This window comes from Hemitrygon akajei, chromosome 18, assembly GCF_048418815.1.
Source record: "Hemitrygon akajei chromosome 18, sHemAka1.3, whole genome shotgun sequence".
Classification (NCBI taxonomy): domain Eukaryota; kingdom Metazoa; phylum Chordata; class Chondrichthyes; order Myliobatiformes; family Dasyatidae; genus Hemitrygon; species Hemitrygon akajei.
Window position 1 is genome coordinate 50,459,913 of NC_133141.1, and position 23,638 is coordinate 50,483,550.

At 39.0% G+C, this 23,638-nt stretch overlaps 1 protein-coding gene and 1 long non-coding RNA gene across 3 annotated transcripts in view; both read right to left on the minus strand.

Moving 5' to 3' along the window:
* Positions 1–1,757: 1,757 nt before the first annotated feature.
* LOC140741601 (uncharacterized) lies at positions 1,758–4,639 on the minus strand. The gene is made up of 2 exons (XR_012102090.1): positions 4,062–4,639; positions 1,758–2,602 (listed from the first exon to the last, which is right to left on the minus strand). It is a non-coding gene; the product is annotated as an uncharacterized lncRNA (long non-coding RNA).
* Positions 4,640–6,876: 2,237 nt separating this feature from the next.
* The window catches only part of LOC140741451 (pyruvate dehydrogenase (acetyl-transferring) kinase isozyme 2, mitochondrial-like), a 31,068-nt gene continuing 14,306 nt past the window's right edge, over positions 6,877–23,638 (minus strand). For both annotated transcript variants that reach the window (XM_073071661.1, XM_073071662.1), the window contains exons 6-11: positions 19,115–19,192; positions 18,774–18,850; positions 17,208–17,306; positions 16,852–16,962; positions 16,602–16,715; positions 6,877–8,827 (exon numbers count right to left, since the gene is read on the minus strand). In XM_073071661.1, coding sequence (XP_072927762.1) covers positions 8,684–8,827; positions 16,602–16,715; positions 16,852–16,962; positions 17,208–17,306; positions 18,774–18,850; positions 19,115–19,192 — 623 coding nt within the window. In that variant the 3' untranslated portion in view covers positions 6,877–8,683. The remainder of the gene's footprint in view (positions 8,828–16,601; positions 16,716–16,851; positions 16,963–17,207; positions 17,307–18,773; positions 18,851–19,114; positions 19,193–23,638) is intronic.

Below are 23,638 nucleotides of genomic sequence, written 5' to 3' on the forward strand. Positions count from 1 at the left end.
GGATGTAGCGTACCTTGATTTTCAGAAGGCATTTGATAAGGTCCCACATAGAAGATTGGTGGGTAAAATCAAAGCTCAGGGCATCGGGGGGAAGGCATTAACATGGATAGAAAACTGGTTGGCAGATAGAAAGCAAAGGGTAGCGGTGAATGGGTGTTTCTCGGAATGGCAGGTGGTGACTAGTGGGGTGCCACAGGGCTCGGTATTGGGACCACAGCTGTTTACCATTTACGTTAACGATTTGGATGAAGGCATAGAAAATAACAGCAGCAAATTTGCTGATGATACTAAGCTGGGTGGCAGTGTGACATGTGATGAGGATGTTAGGAGAATTCAGGGTGACTTGGATAGGCTGGGTGAGTGGGCAGATACTTGGCAGATGGCGTTTAATGTGAATAAGTGTGAGGTTATCCACTTTGGGAGTAAGAACAGGAAGGCAGATTATTATCTGAACGGTATAGAGTTGGGTAAGGGAGTAATACAAAGAGATCTCGGAGTCCTTGTTCATCAGTCACTGAAGGTGAATGAGCAAGTGCAGCAGGCAGTGAAGAAGGCTAATGGAATGTTGGCCTTTATTACAAAGGGAATTGAGTACAAGAGCAAGGAAACCCTCTTGCATTTGTACAGAGCTCTGGTGAGACCACACCTGGAGTATTGTATACAGTTTTGGTCTCCAGGATTAAGGAAGGACATCCTGGCTGTAGAGGAAGTGCAGCGTAGATTCACGAGGTTAATTCCTGGGATGTCTGGACTGTCTTATGCAGAGAGGTTAGACAGACTGGGCTTGTACACGCTGGAATTAAGGAGATTGAGAGGGGATCTGATTGAAACATATAAGATTATTAAGGGATTGGACAAGATAGAGGCAGGAAATATGTTCCAGATGCTGGGAGAGTCCAGTACCAGAGGGCATGGTTTGAGAATAAGGGGTAGGTCATTTAGGACAGAGTTAAGGAAAAACTTCTTCTCCCAGAGAGTTGTGGGGGTCTGGAATGCACTGCCTCGGAAGGTAGTGGAGGCCAGTTCTCTGGATGCTTTCAAGAAGGAGCTAGATAGGTACCTTATGGATAGGGGAATCAAGGGATATGGGGACAAGGCAGGAACCAGGTATTGATAGGAATTGATCAGCCATGATCTCAAAATGGCAGTGCAGGCTCGAAGGGCCGAATGGTCTACTTCTGCACCTATTGTCTATTGTCTATTGTCTGTTGCAGGAAAGTAGCATCCAACATCAAGAACCCCTATGACCCAGGCATACTCTCTTCTCGTAGCTGCCATCAGAAAGGAGATACAGGAGCCTCAGGGCCCACACCACCAGGGTCCAGGTTAGCCCTCAACCATCAGGCTCTTGAACCAGAGGAGATAACTTCAATCACTCCATCACTAATCTGTTCCCACAACTTATAGACATGAATCATATAATGTTCTTATGATGGTGCAGAACAACTTATAGGCCAGTTTCTTTTAAACATTTGCACTGGAAATAATAATGTGAATGAATCTCTTATCCAAACATTGCTGTTCTTGGCAGATCCCCCACATAGTATGCTGTGCAACACTTGGACAAAGATACATTGGTGTTTGAATTGCTATTAAGTTTTCATTTACTATTCAAATCCACACAGATATGTGCAAGGAATTAATACCTTGCAAACTTGGCAGCAATACACAGATTTCTCAGTGTACAAGGAGCCAACAGCCCAGATAACAGAGAACCTACTTCAACATTATCTCAGAATGATGTACTTCATTGGTAATTGATTAGTTTCAGCTTTATTGTCATTGTGCCAAGTACAGATACAAAGCCAATGAAATGCAGTTAGCATCTAACCAGAAATGCAAAGAATAGTGTTATTTACAAAATAACTGCAAATATAAAGTAAGTGCCACAGCACACAAATATAAAAGTACTGAGCCAGTACAATATGGGTGCAATACTGCTTAGCGCTGTGATGTGAGGTTCAGCAGGGTCACAGCCTCAGGGAAGAAGCTCTTCCTGTGCCTGCTGGTGCGGGAGCGGAGGCTCCTGTAGCGCCTACTGAATGGAAGAACGGTGAAAATCCATGGTTAGGGTGAGATGCATCTTTGATGATGCTTTTCAACCTGCCCAGGCAGCGTTTATGGTAGATGTTCTCAATGGTGGGCAATTGGGTACTGATAATCCGCTGGGCAGTTTTCACCACACGTTGGGAGTGCTTTGTGGTCCGATACGGGACGATTGCCATACCACTCTGAGATGCAGTTGGTGAGTATGCTCTCAATGGTACAGTGGTAAAAGTCCGTCAGTATCCTGGAACAGAGGTGAGCTTTCTTGATGCTCCGCAGGAAATAAAGGTGCTGTTGCACCTTTTTGATCAGGATGGAAGAGTTCAGGGACCAGTTGAGATTCTTAGGAAATGTGGACACCAAGGAATTTGAAGCTTGATACACGCTCCACTACAGCTCCATTGATGTAGATGGGGATTGTTGTAGATTGATGTAGATTGTTCCTCTATACTCACTATTCAGACTTAATACATTATCAAACATTGGGGCAAGGTACTTGAGGCTTCATCTGTAGAAATTTGGCCTGTATAAGTAAATAACTGAAGAGGAAGAACACCTAAAAATGAAAGGTGATAAAATTAAAAATAAGTAAATGAAATACACACCAGGGTGTGCAATCCATTGAGTCAGAATTGTATAATTTGGTTCCTTTACTGCTTAGTCATTACTCCTGATAACTAATTTCTTTCTACCTATGTTTTTTAAAGTAGAAAATTCAAATCATAAAATAATACATTTTGGTATATTATTTGCTTTTCCTATTCTGCTTTATCATGGAATGATCTTCAATTCTGTCTTCCTAGTTAGCATTAGGTCTTTTTTTCAATCCTTTACTCCATCAGCCTCAAAAAGAAAAAGCAAAACTGGCTTCATATCATTGCAATTCTACCACTGTAGTGGCACTGAAAGATTCAGCTACCAAACTGCAGCATGCATGTTTTACATTTTGAAAGAAAAACTTACTTTTTAAATCAAGATAATAAAATTAGCATATTAATTTTAATTAATTAATTAATTAATTTCACCTACCACCCCACCAGCCTCTGGATTCAGTATATTATCCTCCGCAACTTCCGCCACCTTCAACAGGACCCTACCACCAAGCACATCTTTCCCTCCCTACCCCTTTCAGCTTTTTGCAGGGATCGTTCCCTCCGCGACTACCTGGTCCACACGTCCCTCCCCACAGAACTCCCACCTGGCACTTATCCCTGCAGTCGCAAATGCTACACTTGTCCCCACACCTCCCCCCTTACCACCATTCTGGGCCCCAGACAGTCCTTCCAGGTGAGGCAACACTTCACCTGCGAGTCTGCTGGAGTCGTCTATTGCATCTGGTGCTGCAGGTGCGGCCTCCTCTACATCGGCGAGACCCTACACAGATTGGGGGACTACTTCATCTAGCACCTACCTATGGACACCTACTATTGTCCGTCACAATAGACAGGACCTCCCGGTTGCCACCCACTTCAACTCTGCCTCTCATTCCCATCTAGATATGTCCATACATGGCCTCCTCTACTGCCATGATGAGGCCAAACTCAGGTTGGAGGAGCAACACCTCATCTACTGTCTGGGTAGCCTCCAGCCTGGTGGTATGAACATTGAATTCTCCAATTTCTGGTAATTCCCTCCCCCTCCCCCTTCCCCTATCCCAGGTCCCTCTCTGCCTCTCTCCCCTTTCAACTTTCTGCTCCTTTATCTCTACAGTTCTTTCAGGCTTATCCCCTCCCCCTCCCCCCTTTATCTTTCCTCTGATTGGTTTTCCACCTGGCGCCTCTAGGCCCTACCCCCTCCCCTATCTCTATTACTGGGCTTTGGTCCTCTCTTCCCCCCCCCCCCCCCATTCCTGATGAAGGGTCTCGGCCCAAAACGTTGGCTACTCTTTTCTCACGGATGCTGCCTGACCTGCTGAGTTCTTCCAGCGTTCTGTACATATTCAATAAAATTAGCTTGAATTTTCAATGCATCTATTACTTTTGCAAGTCAAGGTAAAGCATCCCTGAAAGACTTACTTTGGTTTCTCTCTCCATATGCTGCCTTTTCCAGATACTTTCAGAATTGTATTTCTATTCTGGCATCCACAGTTCTTTGTTTTCAGGCTGTTTGAAACATCGTATCATTTGATTGTTATGCTTTGTATTTGGTATTCATTGCTGCACCAGTGTGACTGGTTCATTTGAGAAGTTTGTATGAACTTGGAGTGTATTGTCTGGAGTTCAGAATGTCAAACAGTGATCAACATGAGGAAACTCATTGGGGTAGATAGAGAAATTATTTTTGAGCATATACTATAAACTAGTTCTAGGCTAAGTATTAAATTACTTTTTTTTAAAAAAATCCAATGTGTAGTGAACTTCTGCACCTTCTTGTAAGATTGTGTAAGGTTAGTAAGCATTTGATCAAAATCCATAAGCCATAGGTAAACAAAAAGGCTTGAAGGGCTACCTTTACCCTTTTCACTTGTTAAGTTTACAGTATATTCTTTGATCATACTTTCTGATAAACTCTGGGTTTACCTTTATAACATTTTATCTTCTGATCCCTTTTAACCAATAGTTGGCACAGCAAGTGTTCTAGCCAATCTCTTCTCTGGACTTGCATTTATGTTAGTCATAGAAACTACAGGTTCTGTTCGTTCTTGCTCATTTATTTTGTGGTACGGTTTCAAAAACTGAATAAAGTACTCCAAAAACCATACTGAACAAGACTTTGCAATAATCCATTACAAGCACTAGAAGTGTTTATTCTATTGCTATTACCAATGTTTTTCAATTTAATTTCTATATTTCTGAGCAGATGTTTATAGTCATGAGTTTAACACCATTCCCCATCTGTTACAGTCAACTCACCCCACTTCTTTATACAATTATGCAATTTGTTTTAAATTACAAATTAAGTTTTAACCATGATAAATGTATTAACAAATTAAACCCTACTACAGTCCTCATCTTATTGCATCCCAATTGTAGTTCCTATTTTATTATCAATGGCAAATTTTATGACTTTGAGAGGTCATGCATGTGGATTAAAGATGTGGATTGCAGTTGAAATAGACAAGAAATCATTCCACAATTAATTACTTCTGAAACAGAACTTCTATTTTAAATAAAGGCAAATGCAACAGCCAACTTAACACACCAAGACTTTGTGTATGATAAATGACTGTATAACCTGTTTTGTTAATACTGGTTGAAAGATAAACAATTGCTAGAAAACAGCTCATTCATTAATTCTAATGGTGTCAAATTCTTGCAGGAACCTTGATCTAATGACTCATCAAGAAAAATTTAGATCTGAATATCTTAATGTATTCATTTTGAGTTACAAGCATCACCAGCAAGGCTAGATTTTATTGGCTGTATCAAATTTCCCTTTGAGGAGATGGCAGCCACCTACATTTAGAGTGGCTTATTAGGCCTTAACAGTGTTGAGCATTTGGGATAGGTTCAGTCATGTACAAGCTTGAACAAGGATGGATGGAGATTTTTACCCTTGATGGCATTGGTAAACTGAATGTCTTTTTTTATGACAATCTGGTGTTTTCGATGTCACTATCAGCAAAATTAGTTGTCCTTGTAAAATCAAGGTATGGATTACATCCTAAAATAAAAACTTAAGATCTTGTCTCAGAGGTTGACAGCAGAAAACAACATATTATAAAGCATTAGACCAAAACCACACCCAATACAACTACTTTACCATGAGAGGAAATTTTCATTTTTGGGTGGTGATTTTGAATTCTCGAAGGGCAGATTCCAGTTACCCAAAAAAGCCATAACAGGTGGAGTATCTTATGCAATTCCACACAGGAAATATGATTCAATGTTAGCTTGTTTGCTATTTTGAACTTGCATTGCATTTCTTATTGCCCGACACTAAGCAGTAAGGATTGCCAATTGTGATAGATAATACAATGAAAAGAATGGATTGGTGAGCAAAATACCTGATTCTATTTCATACACTTAGCATTTTATGATTTGCTGCAATTCATGCCTGTTTTGTAGAGTAACTGCATACAAGTGATGGCCGTCATCTGCTGAAGTGTTCTGCGGCACTTGCTGTGCATTGTCAATTTCTGGTGAGAGCTTCTCAACACTGGATCAGTTTTTGATACTTTGTTTGGTTCCCAATTTGCTTAGTTATAAATCAAATACATAAAAGGACTAATCTAAGAGGTGTGATGGGAGATTCAGGAAAAGAGGATGGGAAGGAATGAAATTGAAGTGCCTTTAGCAAAAGATATTTAGTATTTGATAGTAACTGGAAATCTGTGTCTTTTTGTTGAATACCTCAGGATTATGTGAACTACTGCTGCTCATTTACCTTGTGAAAAGTAGCTTGAACCATAGAACATTACAGCACAGAAAAAGGCCTTGTGGCCCTTCTTGGCTGTGCCAAACCATTTTTCTGCCCAGTCCCACTGACCTGCACCTGGCCCATATCCCTCCATACACCTCTCATCCATGTACCCTATCTACTTGTGACGCCACTTTTAGGGAATTTTGTATCTGTGTTCCCAGATCCCTCTGTTCTACTGCACTCCTCAGTGCCCTACCATTTACCTTTTATGTCCTACCTTGGTTTTTCCTTCCAAAGTGCAACACCTCACACTTGTCTGTATTAAACTCCATCTGAATATTCAACATCCGTCCCATTCAGATGGTAAGTGGAAATCCAATTTGAGTTATTTGACATTTGAATTATTTCCATCATAATCACTCTAAGGCATATACAAACTAAATTCAAACTTCACAAACAATTTTGCTGCATGCAACCTAGAGTGAATGAAAGGGTAAATGCAAAATGAAATACAATTAAAATTATCCATTTTATTTAAAAATGATTTTAATAGTGCATTTTGAACCACATTTCAACAACTTTTAAGATTTAACAGAAATTAAAACAATGCTCTTTTCACTTTTTTTGTCATGTTGAACATGTTTCTACTTTCAAGTCTATATGCAATGGTCAATGTACACAGATACACAAAAGTACTGTGAATACAGAACCAAAACTAATCACATTAGTGTTCACATATTACAAAACTGAAGAAAGAAACAAGCAAACCAAATTAACAGATAGATTAACAAAACCCTATTAGTAAATGCTTCAGAATTTGAAAAACCAATTTTACTTTTCATACCAATGCAATCTTTGGCACATTCTATATAAAGCACATGCACAGATGCATTCAGAATTAATATACAAATAAAAATAAACGTGGAACATTTTACTAATATATTAAAATAAATCTGAATATTGAATAGGGAAGTTTGGAACATATACCATGTTGAGAAAGAGAGCTATTTCCAGGCAGCAGGTAATAGACAAATATAACATTGCCATGTTTAATACAGTTGTGTTAAGTGATCTTTCTAGCAGATGAATAACGCTAATCATAAATCCCTGCCCAGCATGTGGAAATAGGGAGTGATCGGAGCAGTGAGGTAGGGAAGAGGAAGCTTCTTCATAAAAAGACTGAGAATATAAAAGCAGACAGTCACTAATTATATAGTATTGCTCTGAATGTTCTTTTTGGCCTTCCCATGTTAAGGTTAACAGATATTGAGAAAAACCATTATATTTAGCATATTGATGGGGAGAAGTGGAAGCAGAATTTAAGCAGAATAAATACGGGTAGTACTTCCAGAAAAGGCAGCTGAGACCATTCAGCTGCTGTCACTAAAAATTACAAAGGAAATTGATAAGGAAGATGGTTTTCTTGCTAGAGAATGCACAGCATGGAAATACAATATTGTAAATGTAATAATGTAATGTAAAGCAAAGTCGATCCAGTCCCCCCCCCCCACAAATGAAATTGGAAGTCAGGAAATAATGTGCCAAAGTGCCATTGCTTCATAATGAGTATATGCAGAGTAAAAAACATGAAATAAAGAAATTAGAATGAATATATTAGTATGGTTAACAGAAACAATAGTGTGATGGTCTGAATGTTATATACATGTTCCTATACTTCAAAATATATTTCTAACTCATCCCAATGTCGACCAAGAGCCTTTGAAGATCATATGACTTCAGACTCAACGAACTGTACAACACAAAACATCTAACAAAAATGTTGACTTTAATAATACAATCATACATACCTCAATATTTTAATGTATCTTTACTGGATTGTGAAATGTCATTTAGACTAATAGCACACAGAACATTTGTAACATAAAACATGACAAGTGAAATACGATCTTTCTTCATAGGAAAACAATCTGAAATTCACCTGTGGTGTTTATAGGTAGGAAAAAAGTCTAGTCTCCTGCAATCTGGCTAACCTGGCCACATTCCTTATTTATCAATCTACTTTTAGTGACACCCGAAGTGCTTGCAATTGGGCTTGATAATCTTGGAATGCATTCATATTTATAATGCCACCTTTTCCCCTTCTTCCTACATATGTGATGTGTCTCAACACTGGATAGTGATATTCTATCAAAAAAGGTACAGGATCAACTCAAGGTTGATCACTTAGGAGACAGCATACTTCTATAATCCCCTCTATTCTACTAAAAGAACCATGCTGCATCTAAGAATCATATTCTGCGGCTTCCTGTTATTTCAAATGGTCATAGAGCTACATTTATTATTTTCCCTATCACTGAAGTGGCGGCTTTGCGCATCAGTGGTGGATCTTGTGTACAGCCAAGTTCTTTGGATCACTACTAGGTATACACCAATCGTCAGCCTCATGATTATGTTGATAATGACGCCAGGCAGACTTGTTATAAACTGGTAGCCTTTCTACAGAATCTTTTGTTAGAGCCTGAAAAACAAATACTGAGAGTGAGCATGCAAATATAATAAACATTTTAATAACAAGTCTGAAATGAAAAAAGAAATTAAGCATTTTCCTTGTTAACAAATGTCCAATAACCCCTATTTTGATAACAAAACAGAAATCATAATGTCTTACCTTGGTGATTTCCCTTTGGTTAGAATCATGATTTTAATAAGCATTGTCTGTTTTTCTTGAGCTTTAAAGTAGTAAATGCTGGATGATACCGACGAGTTAAGTCTCTTCCTCATCAGTATCAGGAATGGAATGCATTCATTCCATTCTAGGAATGGAAGGCACAAATGGACATTGTGGAGTGATTAATCATAAACACAAGAAATTCTGCAGATGCTGGAAATCCAAAGCAGGTCAGGCAGCATCCATTGAAATGAACAAACAGTCAAACGCTTTGGGCCAAGAACCCTTCTTCAAGACTACAAAGGAAAGGGAAGATGCCAGAACAAAAAGGTGGGGAAGGAGGCTAGCAAGGTGATAGGTGAAGTCAGTCTGGTGGGAAAGGTAAAGTGCTGAAGGGGAAAGAATATGATAAGCAAGGAGAGTCGACCATAGGAGAAAGGGGGAGGAGACAGGCAGCTGAGAAGAAGCAAGAAGCTAGTGTGGGGAATAGAAGAAGGGGAGAGGGAGGAAATTTTTTTTAAAACTGTAAAGGGAAATCTATATTCATGCCATCAGGTTGGAGGTTACCCAGACAGAATACAAAATGTTTCTCCTCCACCCTGATGGTGGCCTTATTGTGGCCATGATCTGCAATTTTGGAATGGGAGTGAGAATTGGAATTACAGGCAGTCCCCCAGTTACGAATGTCCGACTTACGGACAACTTGTACTTATGAACGGAGGGAGGAGAACGCTGTCCACCATTTAAAGTTGGATCACAACGCCGTCCGCCATTTTAAGTCGTTGCCGTTAACACTGTGTTGAGTATGTAACTTTGTATTTGGCTTAAATATTTCTTAGCAAGATTCACCCTGATTCCCCCTTTTCCAGTCAGCACCACCCCCACTTGTCCCATTTAACCTGTCTCAGTGCAGGTGGACTTTAGCACCAGGAGCGACCCGCCGCCCACGGCTGCTGCTGTATTTTTTTTAAGTGCGATCGTGAACAACAGCCAGATCAGAAATGCTGATCAAGTCAACTAGTTCCTAAAGAGAACTCTGATAAGCCAGTCAGACGGTTCACTGTTGCTCAGCGATAGAAGATAAAATCTGCAGTTTTCTGTTCCATTGCCAGAAAACGATCACGACTGAAAATTAAGTGCAAATAATAAAGCGATTGGAAAGAGGTGAAATGCCATCGGTCATTGGAAATGCTTTAGGCTACAGTCGGTCAACGATCAGAACAACTTTAAAGGATACAGGTAAAGGATAAAGATAAAGATAATGGAGCATGTGAAAGGCCCTGCCCCGATGAAAGCTACAATTATTACATTTTTTAAGTGTTTTATATGCATAGAAAGGTAAAATATATACTATATACTAAGACGTTTGACTAACTGACGCTAAATAATACCAGATGTACCTGTTCCAACTTACGTACAAATCCGACTTAAAGATGGACTCAGGAACGGAACTTGTTCGTAACCCGGGGACTGCCTGTAAATTATTCGGCCTCCAGGAAGTTCCATTTTTGGCAGGTGGAGTGGAGGTGCTTGACAAGTGGTCCCTCAATTTACGATGGGTCTCACCAATGTAGGAGGCCACATCGGGAGCACCAGATACAATAGATAACCCAACAGGTTTGCAGGTGAAATGTTGCCTCACCTGGAAGGACTGTTTAGGGCCCTGAACAGAGGTGAGAGAAGTTGCAAAATCTACTCCACCCGAGGGACTATAATCCCCATGGGAACCGGCACAAGAAATGGCATGACACAAGGCCAAGAATGAACAAAAGGAGGTTTCCATGAAAATGAACCTTAAGATTGAAGCCCTAAGGACCTAAATTTGGTGCAGAAGTTTAAAGACTATAAGGTGTGTGAAGGATCTTCATTCCTCTTCTCTGCAAATAATTACCGACCTTAAATGTGCCAATGCAAAACTATCACAAAATTACTAACAATCTTTATCTAACAGAATGCGACCTTAACTTTCATCTTTCCTCTATCAATCCCTTCTGCCACTCCAAACAAGCTTCCACTAACAACCTCTTTTAACATAGCAAGAACATCAGCCTAACACGGCCTGAGACCATCAATCTGCCACAGCGCCTATTACAGTAACCTCCTGCTGGGATCGAAATTGCCATGAATAAATTTAACTGACGATTAATTGAAATAACAAGCCACTCAGTTCAAAGGCAATTTAATGAAGGCAATAAAAACTGACCTTACTGACTCTGCAGAACCAGTAAAGGAAAACAAAAACATAAGGACACAATAGCCACAAATAAGTCTGGCCATGACCCAAAATACCTATTGTTCATCTGGCACAACCAACTGCTTCAGGATGCAAAGTCATGACTGACCCACAAATAAATTTATCAACAAGATATTCATTTTATCATTGCAGATGAGTTGAATGTCTGATGCAACTTCAGGTTAATGCAGATTGTGCTGCACCAAATGGAAGTCTACAATTCTTCCAAGTTTCCTTGATACTCTGACTTGAGAAAAACTCAAATATACTGTAACTTATGGAGTGGAGTAAAGAGGTCACTGACCTCTCGTGCAACAGCATGAACAGATGCTGTTTAAATTTCACCTCCAAGGGGCAAGGCAAAGAAATTAATGATAGACAATAACTCAATTTCTACCTGTAAAGTGGTTCTAGTTTCAAGTCTGTGTCAGCAACATACAGACGATCTGTCACCAACTCGTAGGCAAATCAATTTTTATTTGAAAAGACTTTGTGTCTCCTTTTACTAGAGATAGAACTACTCTCTAAACCTAGGCCTCCTGTCAACAGCCAACCTTTCTGCAAATTGGCAGACTTTGCAGGGCTCTTCTCATTTTCTTATACTTATTTCCAGCTAGTTTAAACAAATCATCTTTATTGCCCACAGAATCTCATGTTAGACTTTGGTCAATTCTATCAAATACTGACCAGCTACAACATATCCAAGCTAAATATCACTCTAATTAATAATCTAAAGGAATGATACTCAGAAGTTGGAGGTCTGAAATGAAGAGCAGAAAATGCTAAAAACAATCAGGTTAGGCAGCGTCGATAGAGAGAAATGAGAATTAACAGTTCAGGTCAATTACCTTTGAACAAAATATCTTATTTCAATGGCCATGGAACCCATACAGAAAATCTGTTTTCTCCAAGGATGCACCCAGTCTGCTGAGTATAGATGTTTTAAAATGAAACTAGTCTTTTAATTTATTGCTCAAAGATCAGTGTGCAGATGTTGGCCACCTATTAATCTGAAAATTATATGCCCCCTGTTATGTCATTAATGAGACTAACTGGAATGACAATTACTTCCCTTCAATATATAGTATGAGTAGAATTAACAGAAATAATATGCAGTTTTAATCAGAAAGGTTTAAATTTTCAATATTCTTCTGAAATGGGTTCTCAATGTATAACAGACAATTTCCTCCATAGAATACATACAGTATCTTAACTACACTAGATTGCTACAGTTTTTGTAAAGAGTATTAGTTCTCTATTATGGTTGAATATGATCCAACCAAAAACATTTTATTGGAAAAGAAACATTTTTTAGTCTGCTTGGGGAATGAGTTGGAATCATCTGACCTGGCAAGATTAGCTCCTTATAGAGAACATACCAGAGTAAAAAACATTACAAAAGCAAATCCCCATAACATTTTGGATCTTGTTTATTGGACTGCAAGGAGACAATGCTAATCATTTCGAAAAGAAGACCCAGCAAGCAACAAGAATGTATTACAGATTAGTCAAAATGCTTCAAACAATACCATGCCAATTCAGTACTCAGCCTAACTGCCACGGAAATACAGTAATCAGTGCAGACTTTTCATAGTTTGGTGACCATACTTTTGTTATAAGTATAACAAATGGACCACAAGGAATTCAATACAATTCCCTTGGTCTGTAGAAAGGATGCAGAGGAGCTTTGAAGAATACTGACAGTTAAGTAAATGGGTAAGGGCACACAGATGAATAAAATGTGAAGAGATACGTCATCCACTTTGCTGGGAAAATGGAAAAGCAGAGCATTATTAAATGGTGATGGGAATGAAAGGCATTGCTGTGCAGAGGGACATGGACGTTCTTGGACAAGAATCATTAAATATACAGGTTCAGCAAAAATTGGACTTTATTACACATAAATTTTATAATAATTAAAACATTTTTCACCATACCCTGTTAAGACAACATATACAGCATTATTCCCTTATGGAGCCCATCTACCAAAGAGTTTTCCTGAAAGTGTGCAGGTAGTGCAGGTGTTTGTAATATACATAAATGATCTGGATGATGGGGTGGTAAATTGGATTAGTAAGTATGCTGATGATACTAAGGTAGGAGGTGTTGTGGATAATGAGGTGGGTTTTCAAAGCTTGCAGGGAGATTTATGCCGGTTAGAAGAATGGGCTGAACGTTGGCAGATGGAGTTTAATGCTGAGAAGTGTGAGGTTCTACATTTTGGCAGGAATAATCCAAATAGAACATACAGGGTAAATGGTAGGGCATTGAGGAATGCAGTGGAACAGAGAGATCTAGGAATAACAGTGCATAGCTCCCTGAAGGTGGAGTCTCATGTAGATAGGGTGGTGAAGAAGGCTTTTGGAACGCTGGCCTTTATAAATCAGAGCATTGAGTACAGAAGTTGGGATGTAATGTTAAAATTGTACAAGGCATTGGTAAGGCCAAATTTGGAATATTGTGTACAGTTCTGGTCACCGAATTATAGGAAAGATATCAATAAATTAGAGAGAGTGCAGAGACGATTTACTAGGATGTTACCTGGGTTTCAGCACTTAAGTTACAGAGAAAGGTTGAACAAATTAGGTCTCTATTCATTGGAGCGTAGGAGGTTGAGGGGGGATTTGATCGAGGTATTTAAAATTTTGAGAGGGATAGATAGAGTTGACGTGAATAGGCTGTTTCCATTGAGAGTAGGGGAGATTCAAACGAGAGGACATGATTTGAGCGTTAGGGGGCAAAAGTTTAAGGGAAACACGAGGGGATATTTCTTTACTCAGAGAGTGATAGCTGTGTGGAATGAGCTTCCTGTAGAAGTAGTAGAGGCCAGTTCAGTTGTGTCATTTAAGGTAAAATTGGATAGGTATATGGACAGGAAAGGAGTGGAGGGTTATGGGCTGAGTGCGGGTAGGTGGGACTAGGTGAGATTAAGAGTTCGGCACAGACTAGGAGGGCTGGAATGGCCTGTTTCCGTGCTGTGATTGTTATATGGTAGTGTTCACCTAATTGATTCATGGGATGTAGGTCTTTTGAATGGAGAGAGACTGACCAAGCAGGGCTCATATTCTGAGTTTAAAAGAATGAGAGATTATCTCATTAAAAAGTACAAATTCTTACAGGGCATTTCTGATCCACAGAGTTCATGCATTTCTTAACTGTGATCTATACTATCAAGGATCATTGTCTTTAGTTAATTGGTCAAACATTCAAAGACATTGAAATTTCTTCACCCAGAGGATTATAAATCTTTGGAATTCACAATCAAAGAGGTCAATGGAAGCTCAGTTGCCAAGCATATTCAAGACAGAGAGGGACAGATTTCTGCTGACAGCATGAACCTTCATTGATAAAAGTCAGGTAAGGAAATGCAGGCATTATCAAATGAATTGGAAGAAATTCACTGTGAGGAGGAAAATACATTTAAAAAAACTATCTGATTTTAATTATATTTTAAGTGAACCTGTTTCTATTAACTTTTAAATTTTAATATTGTGGTGTCACACATTTATCAGATATACTCATAAACATTCACTTTCAATTCAAAGGTTCACAGCTATTGCACAGGGGCCTCACTCCTGCTCTTCATTTTGAGCCAGCCACTGTGACAGAAGGAATCTTATACTTGCCAGTATCATGAGAGCTCTCCTTCTTGAAGGCCCTACAACAATGGAAGAAAATCGGGGCCCAGGGCATACACAACAGAATGAGATCTGCCCCAAGAAATACTCTCATACAAACTTCTAATTAAATTAAGAAAGTGTACAAATTACTTTCTAGGCAATAATTGCATAGAATTATAAATATATAATCATTAATTAATGAAAACCAAACTGGGTAACTCTCTGTTGAGATCTAGACAATGAGTTTAGTAATGAAAACTAATTAAGTAAACTTTTTCTTGATGGGCACCCTCAAGAATGCTACATAGGGTAAAAGACAGAAGCGAGATTCATGGGTGTTCAAGTTACTTTAGTAAAATTAAACTCTGTACAGAAAGTTGTCAATTACGAATGAAACATATCCCATAGAACTGCTCAGATTAAGGGCATATTAACATTTCCATGGACTCCAGTAGCCCATATCTAAATCATATTAACTTGCAGAGAGCAACACCATCTTGGCTTGGTCAATATCCAGACAGCAACAAATGGGAAAGACTCATTTACAAACATCATGTCTGTTAAGAGACATTTTCATTTTCCAGAGAACTATAGGATAGCCTGCATGTTGAACACAAAAGCCTTATGAAGAGTCACAAACACAGCACATTCTTAAATTGAATACCATCCTTAACTACTGCACAAAGATTTCTCAATTTCTGTAATTAACTTGATTATCTTTGCATACTATTTTCCTGTTCAGCTCTCTAGGTGATGTTCATTTGAACTCTGACTTGAATCAGTATTACATCCCAGTTTACATGTGACCACCCCCCCCCCCCCCCCACTCTTGATTTGATGATTGCTTCTTCCTTTCACCTTCTTAACATTCTTTAAATGCATGGCAACTGCTGTCTATCATCTGAAATTTCTTGTTTGGCCTGCTACTTCTCTCCAACACTTTAAAATAGTTGCCCTCCATTTTTCTGATTTTATATTTCTGCCATCCTTTTTAGTTTCAAAAAGCTGGTTTTGGTCCCACCCCCCAAAAAAAGTTTGTTCTTTCATCACTACAGAAGGTGTTACTACAGTTCTGGAAGTGACCCATGTCCCCTGAAAATACTTCTCATTTTTCCTCCTGTCAAAAATATGCAATTAACAAATTAGCATTTTGCAGGTTTATCATCATGATCACAGCCCTATTGATAAAAAATTTAGTTTTACATATTTAAGATATAATTATATGGTATTTCTATGAAGTATTTGAATGCTTAATACATAGCAGTTTATTATACATCCTTCAAGTCAGTCCCATTTTAATTTAGATATAGCACTTGCATCAAAAGCCAGAAGCTGCAGTTTGAAACCCCACTTCAGAGGGGCAAAAAACATAACCCAGCCTAACAGCTCAGTATAATATTTATGAACTACTGGACTCTCTTACCTAGATGCAAAACATCCCATAGAACCACATGTAAAGGAAAAAAAGATAGCTGCTAGATAGTAATCAATGGTAGTAATTACCAGCATTATGAAAATAGATAATAGATAATTTGAGCATTCTATTACTTTTTGTGGAATAATGTGATATACATCTAATAAATTACTTTGGAGAACCCAGAGCCTTACAAATATGTTATATTAATCAAAGTCTTTTCTGACCCTATCTGGTTTTAACCACAATAATTGACTGTCAACCCCAATTTTACAATGTCTTGCTATGCTTTGTTCAGAAGTAGTGGATGAAATGCTAATATGTTATTCAATTACTCAGTGAAAAGCAGAAGCTTACCTTTAGGTAAATGACCGCATCTGTCCCAAAACCCTCCATTGAACAGAGCTGAAGGTCCCCTTGAAAGTACTTGGCATAAAGTCTTGAAATAGGCAGCCCATACCCAAAACCAGCCTAAATACATTAAAAAAATATTGCTTAAGGAGACCATACTTCTAAGTGAGAGGATTCAGTCAGTGGTGAAATAATTCTGTACGTACAGTAGTTTACCTCCTTATCTAAGTAAGGCAATGTATAAATAGATGCATACCAGTGGTGCACCTCCAGAACTTCCCAAGTGTGGTTTTGGAGCTGTGCTATACATGTAACTGAACAACCGGTCTATCTTGCTTAAGGGGACGCCTCCACCTTTATCACTCATCTATATACAAAAAGAATGATAAAAAGAACATTAATTATTCTGTTTAATATTGCAGAACCCTAATATATGATCAAAATTCCTTAACCATGAAAACAATAAAGTTTCAGAAGTGGAAGAGTGCAGCTTTGATTTTTTTTAAAGAAACATGTAGCATGTGGTTTAGAAGTAGAAGGTTAAATAACAAATTTGAATACTTTGTCTCATAAAACAAATCAAGTTTAAAAAAAAACACTAAATACTTTCACCTTAATTGTAACATCTTCTCCACCCAATGCAATTCTTACGTTAATGGGTGGAAGATGAGGACTGGATTCATGATTTTCCACAGTAGCTCTCATGGCGTTCTTGAATAGAAACAAAAACATTACTGAATTTATTTGCTAAATAGGTGTAGCAGTCACCAAGGCAATGCCAATCAATTAATATTAAAAACCTATTGACCAATACAAGATGAACCATAGGTGAACTAAGAATAACTTTTAAAATCCATTTCATAAATTTACTAAATGTAAAATACAATTTATATTAACAATATTGCACAGGTAGAAAATTGTTTCTTAAAGAGAACTAATGGATTATTTACTATCGTACATGAAGGATTAATATTAGTATAAAATATTTGATGAGCAATTCAACTCCACTGCAGAAATAATGATGTAATTGTAACTCAAATCCAGTTATGTTGACTTGCAAGTAAAAGTTGCATCATAATAGAGTGCAGTATTTAATTGCCACTTATTAATCATTTGATTCAAAATCAATGAAAGTTTGTTAGCAATCTAGTACTTGGCTTCTGCTGCTGCTTAGTCAGTTTCACATTACTGAGCTGTTGCTTACCTATTGCTGTTCAAATTTCACTGAAAGGGACTTAATTAAGTTTCTAAGCTTCCAAGCTATTATACCACAAACTGCTTTGCACACTCTAGAATGGAGTATTTTGCAATAGGAATGAAGACTAGGGAGAGCAAACCACTTTGCGAGGTGCCATGTGTTATCACAGAGTTTCAGCAATGAAAGTTAGTTATTTAATGTCAAATTATCATTGTTCCTTATGAGTGAACCAGAGTGGATGAGACAAGTTGGATGAAATTGGCAACAAAGTTGCAATCTCAACTTAAGATACCTGATAAAGAAAACAAATATATTTTGCACTCAGTGAATAATGTTCACTATCTGAGGCCTCCGAAAGTCAGAGTTGACCATGGATATTGCATCCTAGCTGTCTAGATACGCAAGCCTGGGCAGTATGATATGGAGAGCAAACTCCCCCTCTACACACAACTGATGAACCCAAAGGAATGGCAGAAACCAAATAGTTTGGTACCAGCAGCATTGCAGGAGTTGCCAGTCAGCGTTGAACTCATTGTAGGACTACCTTAGTGACTCCGGCTCCAGATTTTTCCCCTCGGGGTTTACTCCCAAAGCCTTCCCCATGAGGAGGTTTGGAGGGAGGCAAGGCAGCGGAGGTTTGAGGTCAAAGTTTTCCTTTTCCTAGATGAGCTGCCAACCACAGCTGACGAGTTCCATTGGCCCGAAGCGACTGGTTAAGTCACCCGCCTTTGCCCCTTCTCCTGTCAGTAGAAACTGTTCCGCCAGGCTTAGAGGCTAAGCCACAAGTGAAGGCCTGGAGTTGGACTTGGTTGTCGGAGGCCATCTGAGGTGCACCCCATCTGTTCACTACTTCCACTGAAATTTAGTGCTCAGCTTTTTTCCGCACAAAAAAAACTAAAACTACACAGAGATTATCAGACATAAAATCTTGGTAATAATAACAACAACTGCAATTATTTATGCAATAGCTTGTTTCTTACCTTGAAAAGTTCAAACAGCATATGGTAGAGATGTGATGGCACATAAACAATGTGGACTGGTCCTGAACTACTCACAGCTGGAATAATACATACCATTTATAAATTTTCTTTCTAAGAAAGTTAATCATGCATCACAAACATAAACAATTGCTTTGCATCAACTAGACAGGGATGACAAAAAATGGTTAAGTATAAATTGGATAACTCTGTATCTATACAAAGTTGAGATATGGCATCAGATTTCAAAGTTTTAAGCAAATATTTTCTTTTAAACAAACAGCTATGTTAAAAAAAATGCCACAACATCAATAAATGGTGTCAAATAACTCAAGGTGCCTTACCATTGTATTGGTCCACTTCCAGGGTTGGGGAGTCCATATAATATTGGTCACAAAGCAGTTTGGCAGTTTCATAGGCATCTATGAATAGACAAGCCAACATGAACCAGCTTCAATGTCATGACAATTATTTTACACAAACATTCACTGGATGCAGAGTTTCTACAGTTCAGTTATATGGACATGGATTATATTTGGTGGCAAATCACAAAATGGAACTTCATCACAGATTAATAACATTAGAATGCTCTTTTGACTCCATGCCTAGAGACAAGAGAACAAGCAGCATCAAGAAGAAATGCATACTAGCTGAAAGCACGCCGATTGAATCAATAAAATCCATATCTATGTGGCTTTTACTGACTGATAATATTAGCACAGGTGAAGGATCAGATATTAATAAATGTACAATGGAACAGAAAGAAAATAATTTTTAAATATTTAAATCATTGCTGTGATCACTTTTGTTATACTAAATGAAGAATTTGTTTTAGAAAGACTTGGTACTAACTGCAATACAAATTTCTGAAAAATATTAATTACACTAGCCTGGATTTTGCATGGTAACTGTAAAATTATTTTTGTCCAAATCTGGATGTTGCTATTATATACCTAATTTATTTGATAACAACATCCACACAGTGTTTAAACACAAATCTGAAAGCTGTTGTTAGTGATTTGCTGCTAGGCTGTGTGCAATGAAAGTCTCTTGCCATTGTTTAGCTTAAATTTAGAAACTTGTGGTAATTACTAAGATGCAAAAAACACCATGACAGATTTGAAATACAAAGGATATTCTCCTTTAGATTTAAATATAAAAGAACATCTACAAAAGCTTCACGGGAAAAAATAAGGAAAAGCCTAAAATGTCATCAAAGTTTATTAAATCATTTTGAATTTTTAAGAAGCCACACCTCAGAAACATCCAAAAGGCTTCAAACTATGAAACACTTCCACCACTCCAAGTCCAGAAGCATGAATTAGCTGATTGGCAAACACGAGGAAATCTGCAGATGCTGGAAATTCAGGCAACACACACAAAATGCTGGTGGAACACAGCAGGCCAGGCAGCATCTATAGGGAGAAGCGTCGACGTTTCGGGCCAAGATCCTTCATCAGGACTAACCGAAAGATAGTAAGATATTTGAGAGTAGGAAGGGGAAGGGAAAATGCGAAATGCTAGGAGAAGACCGGAGGGGGTGGGGTGAAGCTGAAAGCCAAACAGGTGATTGGCAAAAGGGATACAAAGCTAGAGAAGGGAAAGGATCATGGGACAGGAGGCCTAGGGAGAAAGAAAGGGGGAGGGGAGCACCAGAGGGAGATGGAGAACAGGCAGAGTGATGGGCAGAGAGAGAGAAAAAAAACTAAATATATCAGGGATAGGGTAAGAAGGGGAGGGCATTAACTGAAGTTAGAGAAGTCAATGTTCATGCCATCAGGTTGGAGGCTACCCAGCCAGTATATAAGGTGTTGTTCCTCCAACCAGAGTGTGGCTTCATCTTGACAGTAGAGGAGGCCATGGATAGATGTATCAGAATGGGAATGGGATGTGGAATTAAAATGTGTGGCCACTGGGAGATCCTGCTTTCTCTAGCGGACAGAGCGTAGGTGTTCAGCGAAACGGTCTCCCAGTCTACGTCAGGTCTCACCAATATATAAAAGGCCACACCAGGAGCACCGGAAGCAGTATACCACACCAGCTGACTCACAGGTGAAGTGTTGCCTCACCTGGAAGGACTGAATGGTGGTGAGGGAGGAAGTGTAAGGGCAGGTGTAGCACTTGTTCCGTTTACAAGGATAAGTGCCAGGAGGGAGATCGGTGGGAAGGGATTGGGGGAACGAGTGGACAAGGGAGTCGCGTAGGGAGCGATCCCTGCGAAAAGCAGAACGGGGGGGGGGGGGGGGAGGGAAAGATGTGCTTGGTAGTGGGATCCCGTTGGGAGGTGGCGGAAGTTACGGAGAATTATACATTGGATCCGGAGGCTGGTGGGGTGGTAGGTGAGGACAAGGGGAACCCTATCCCGAGTGGGGTGGTGGGTAGATGTGCGGGAAATGGGAGAGATGCGTTTGAGAGCAGAGTTGATGGTGGAAGAAGGGAAGCCCCTTTGTTTAAAAAAGGAAGACATCTCCTTCGTCCTGGAATGAAAAGCCTCATCCTGAGAACAGATTTGGCGGAGACAGAGGAATTGTGAGAAGGGGATAGCATTTTTGCAAGAGACAGGGTGGGAAGAGGAATAGTCCAGGTAGCTGTGAGAGTCTGTAGGCTTATAGTAGATATCAGTAGATAGGCCGTCTCCAGAGATGGAGACAGAAAGATTAAGAAAGGGGAGGGAGGTGTCAGAAATAGACCAGATAAATTTGAGGGCAGGGTGAAAGTTGGAAGCAAAGTTAATGAAGTCAACAAGCTCAGCATGCGTGCAGGAGGCAGTGCCAATGCAGGCGTCGATGTAGCGAAGGAAAAGAGGGGGACGGATACCCGTATAGGCTTGGAACATGGACTGTTCCAAGCATGAAAGCTTCACGGGAAAAAATAAACAAAAAGGCAGGCGTAACTGGGACCCATGCGGGTGCCCATGGCAACACCTTTGGTTTGGAGGAAGTGGGAGGAGCCAAAGGAGAAATTATTGAGAGTAAGAACTAATTCGGCTAGACGGAGGAGAGTGGTGGTAGAGGGGAATTGGTTAGGTCTGGAATCCAAAAAGAAGCGGAGAGCTTTGAGATCCATTACTATCTTTCCTTTCAGTTAGTCCTGACGAAGGGTCTCGGCCCGAAACATTGACAGCACTTTTCCCTGCAGATGCTGCTTGGCCTGCTGCGTTCCACCAGCATTTGTGTGTGTTGCTTAGCTGATTGCCAAAGTTTCTTCACAGTTTATGAGAGGGGTTGCCGGTGGCCAAAATGATGAAGAATCCTTTGACATTGTCCAGAGAATCAGCTCAAAGAATCCCTCCAGTTGTTTTTAAAAAGTTTCCACTAGAAGGATTGCCATTTTAGGTACTGACCAATTTAGCGCGCAATAAAAAAAGACACTTCTGATTAATTAAATCATATCTGTTAGTCAAGTTGGGGAAAGGTTGGAGATTTAACTCAATGTTAACCAAGTTATTATTATTACTAAGTTATTATTTGACTTCGTAACAATTATTTACAAATTATATGCTTTGTACTCTAAACACATAACATGGTGATGTATCTAGCATAAAAAACATGTTTATACACTAAATACAGTATGACTGTATTTTGAATGTTTGCACATTTACAAACATACTTTGTTTATTTTAAAGGATAGTTTAGTATGGACAGCCAAATTTATGCTAAGAACATAAAAATTGTAAGAGCAAGTTCTGTGGCTTCACAAGCCACAGAATCATGGCAGATCTGATCTTCGCCCCAGGTCCACTTTCCTACTTGTTTCTCATAACTCCTAACTTACCCACAGACTCAAAGTTGATCTATCCTCAATGAGCTAGCCCTTCATGGACTCTAGGAATTCAAGGATTTGTAACAGATGGAGAGAAGTTCCTCCTTAACTTAAATAAGCAACCTCTTACTCTGAAGCTATGCCTACAAGATCAAGCTTCTGCATGATTACAAACATCCTCTTCACACTTAGTCTGTCAAGGTCCCTCAGAATTGTTTCAATTAGATCATCTTTCAGTTTTCTGAATTATAATGCCTACAGATTTAGCTTGCTGAAGGACAAATATTAACAGAAGTACTATTATCTAAAATTCTAATGCTGAGTTGCAGATTCCAAAATAATGAATTTAGTTACATATCAATGTAAGAGAAGACTTCATTGACCACATTACTAATCACCATCATAGCTGATCCACCGCAATTGGAAAGGAAGAAAATTACCAAGGGTGGGATTCCAACATATTCTTTAAAAGTGAGGTGCAATGAAAGTTGCACCACAGCAACAATCTTATCACCAATACTACAGAATCTGTATCTGGGCTAGATAGACCTTCTGTATAATACTGTCAGCCTTGAAGTAGATACAAACCAGATAGTAAATGCGTTAGCACCTTTAACCAATGGAAGCCCAAGTCAAACTCTAGTATGCAAATACAGCCACAAATATCAATAACTAGGATACATAATCAAGGATTGCAACCACTGACCTACTGAAAGATACATGGCCTACATTCACTTTTCCTTATCAGCTGCCATAACCTGACACCAAAGTCTGGTCATCAAGATACTAGTTGATATCATCAACATATAATACGAAACCATTTTGATGTTGACTAGGAAAATAATCACTGATTTTTTTTAATGTTTCTCTTCATTGGCTATTTTGAAAAGAGATAATCCCTAAGTTAATGTCACTGTCTGTCCATGGAAGCTTACGTGAGCAAGTTACCACATTTCCGATATTACACTCTAAAAAAGATTTCATTACCTGCAAAGAGCTTAGTAATATTATGAAAGGGACATAAAAGAATCCATTGAAATCTACAGAAATTTAAATATACAGAAAAATAGGAATTCCTTTTGTGGACTTTCATTCAACTTTAAAAA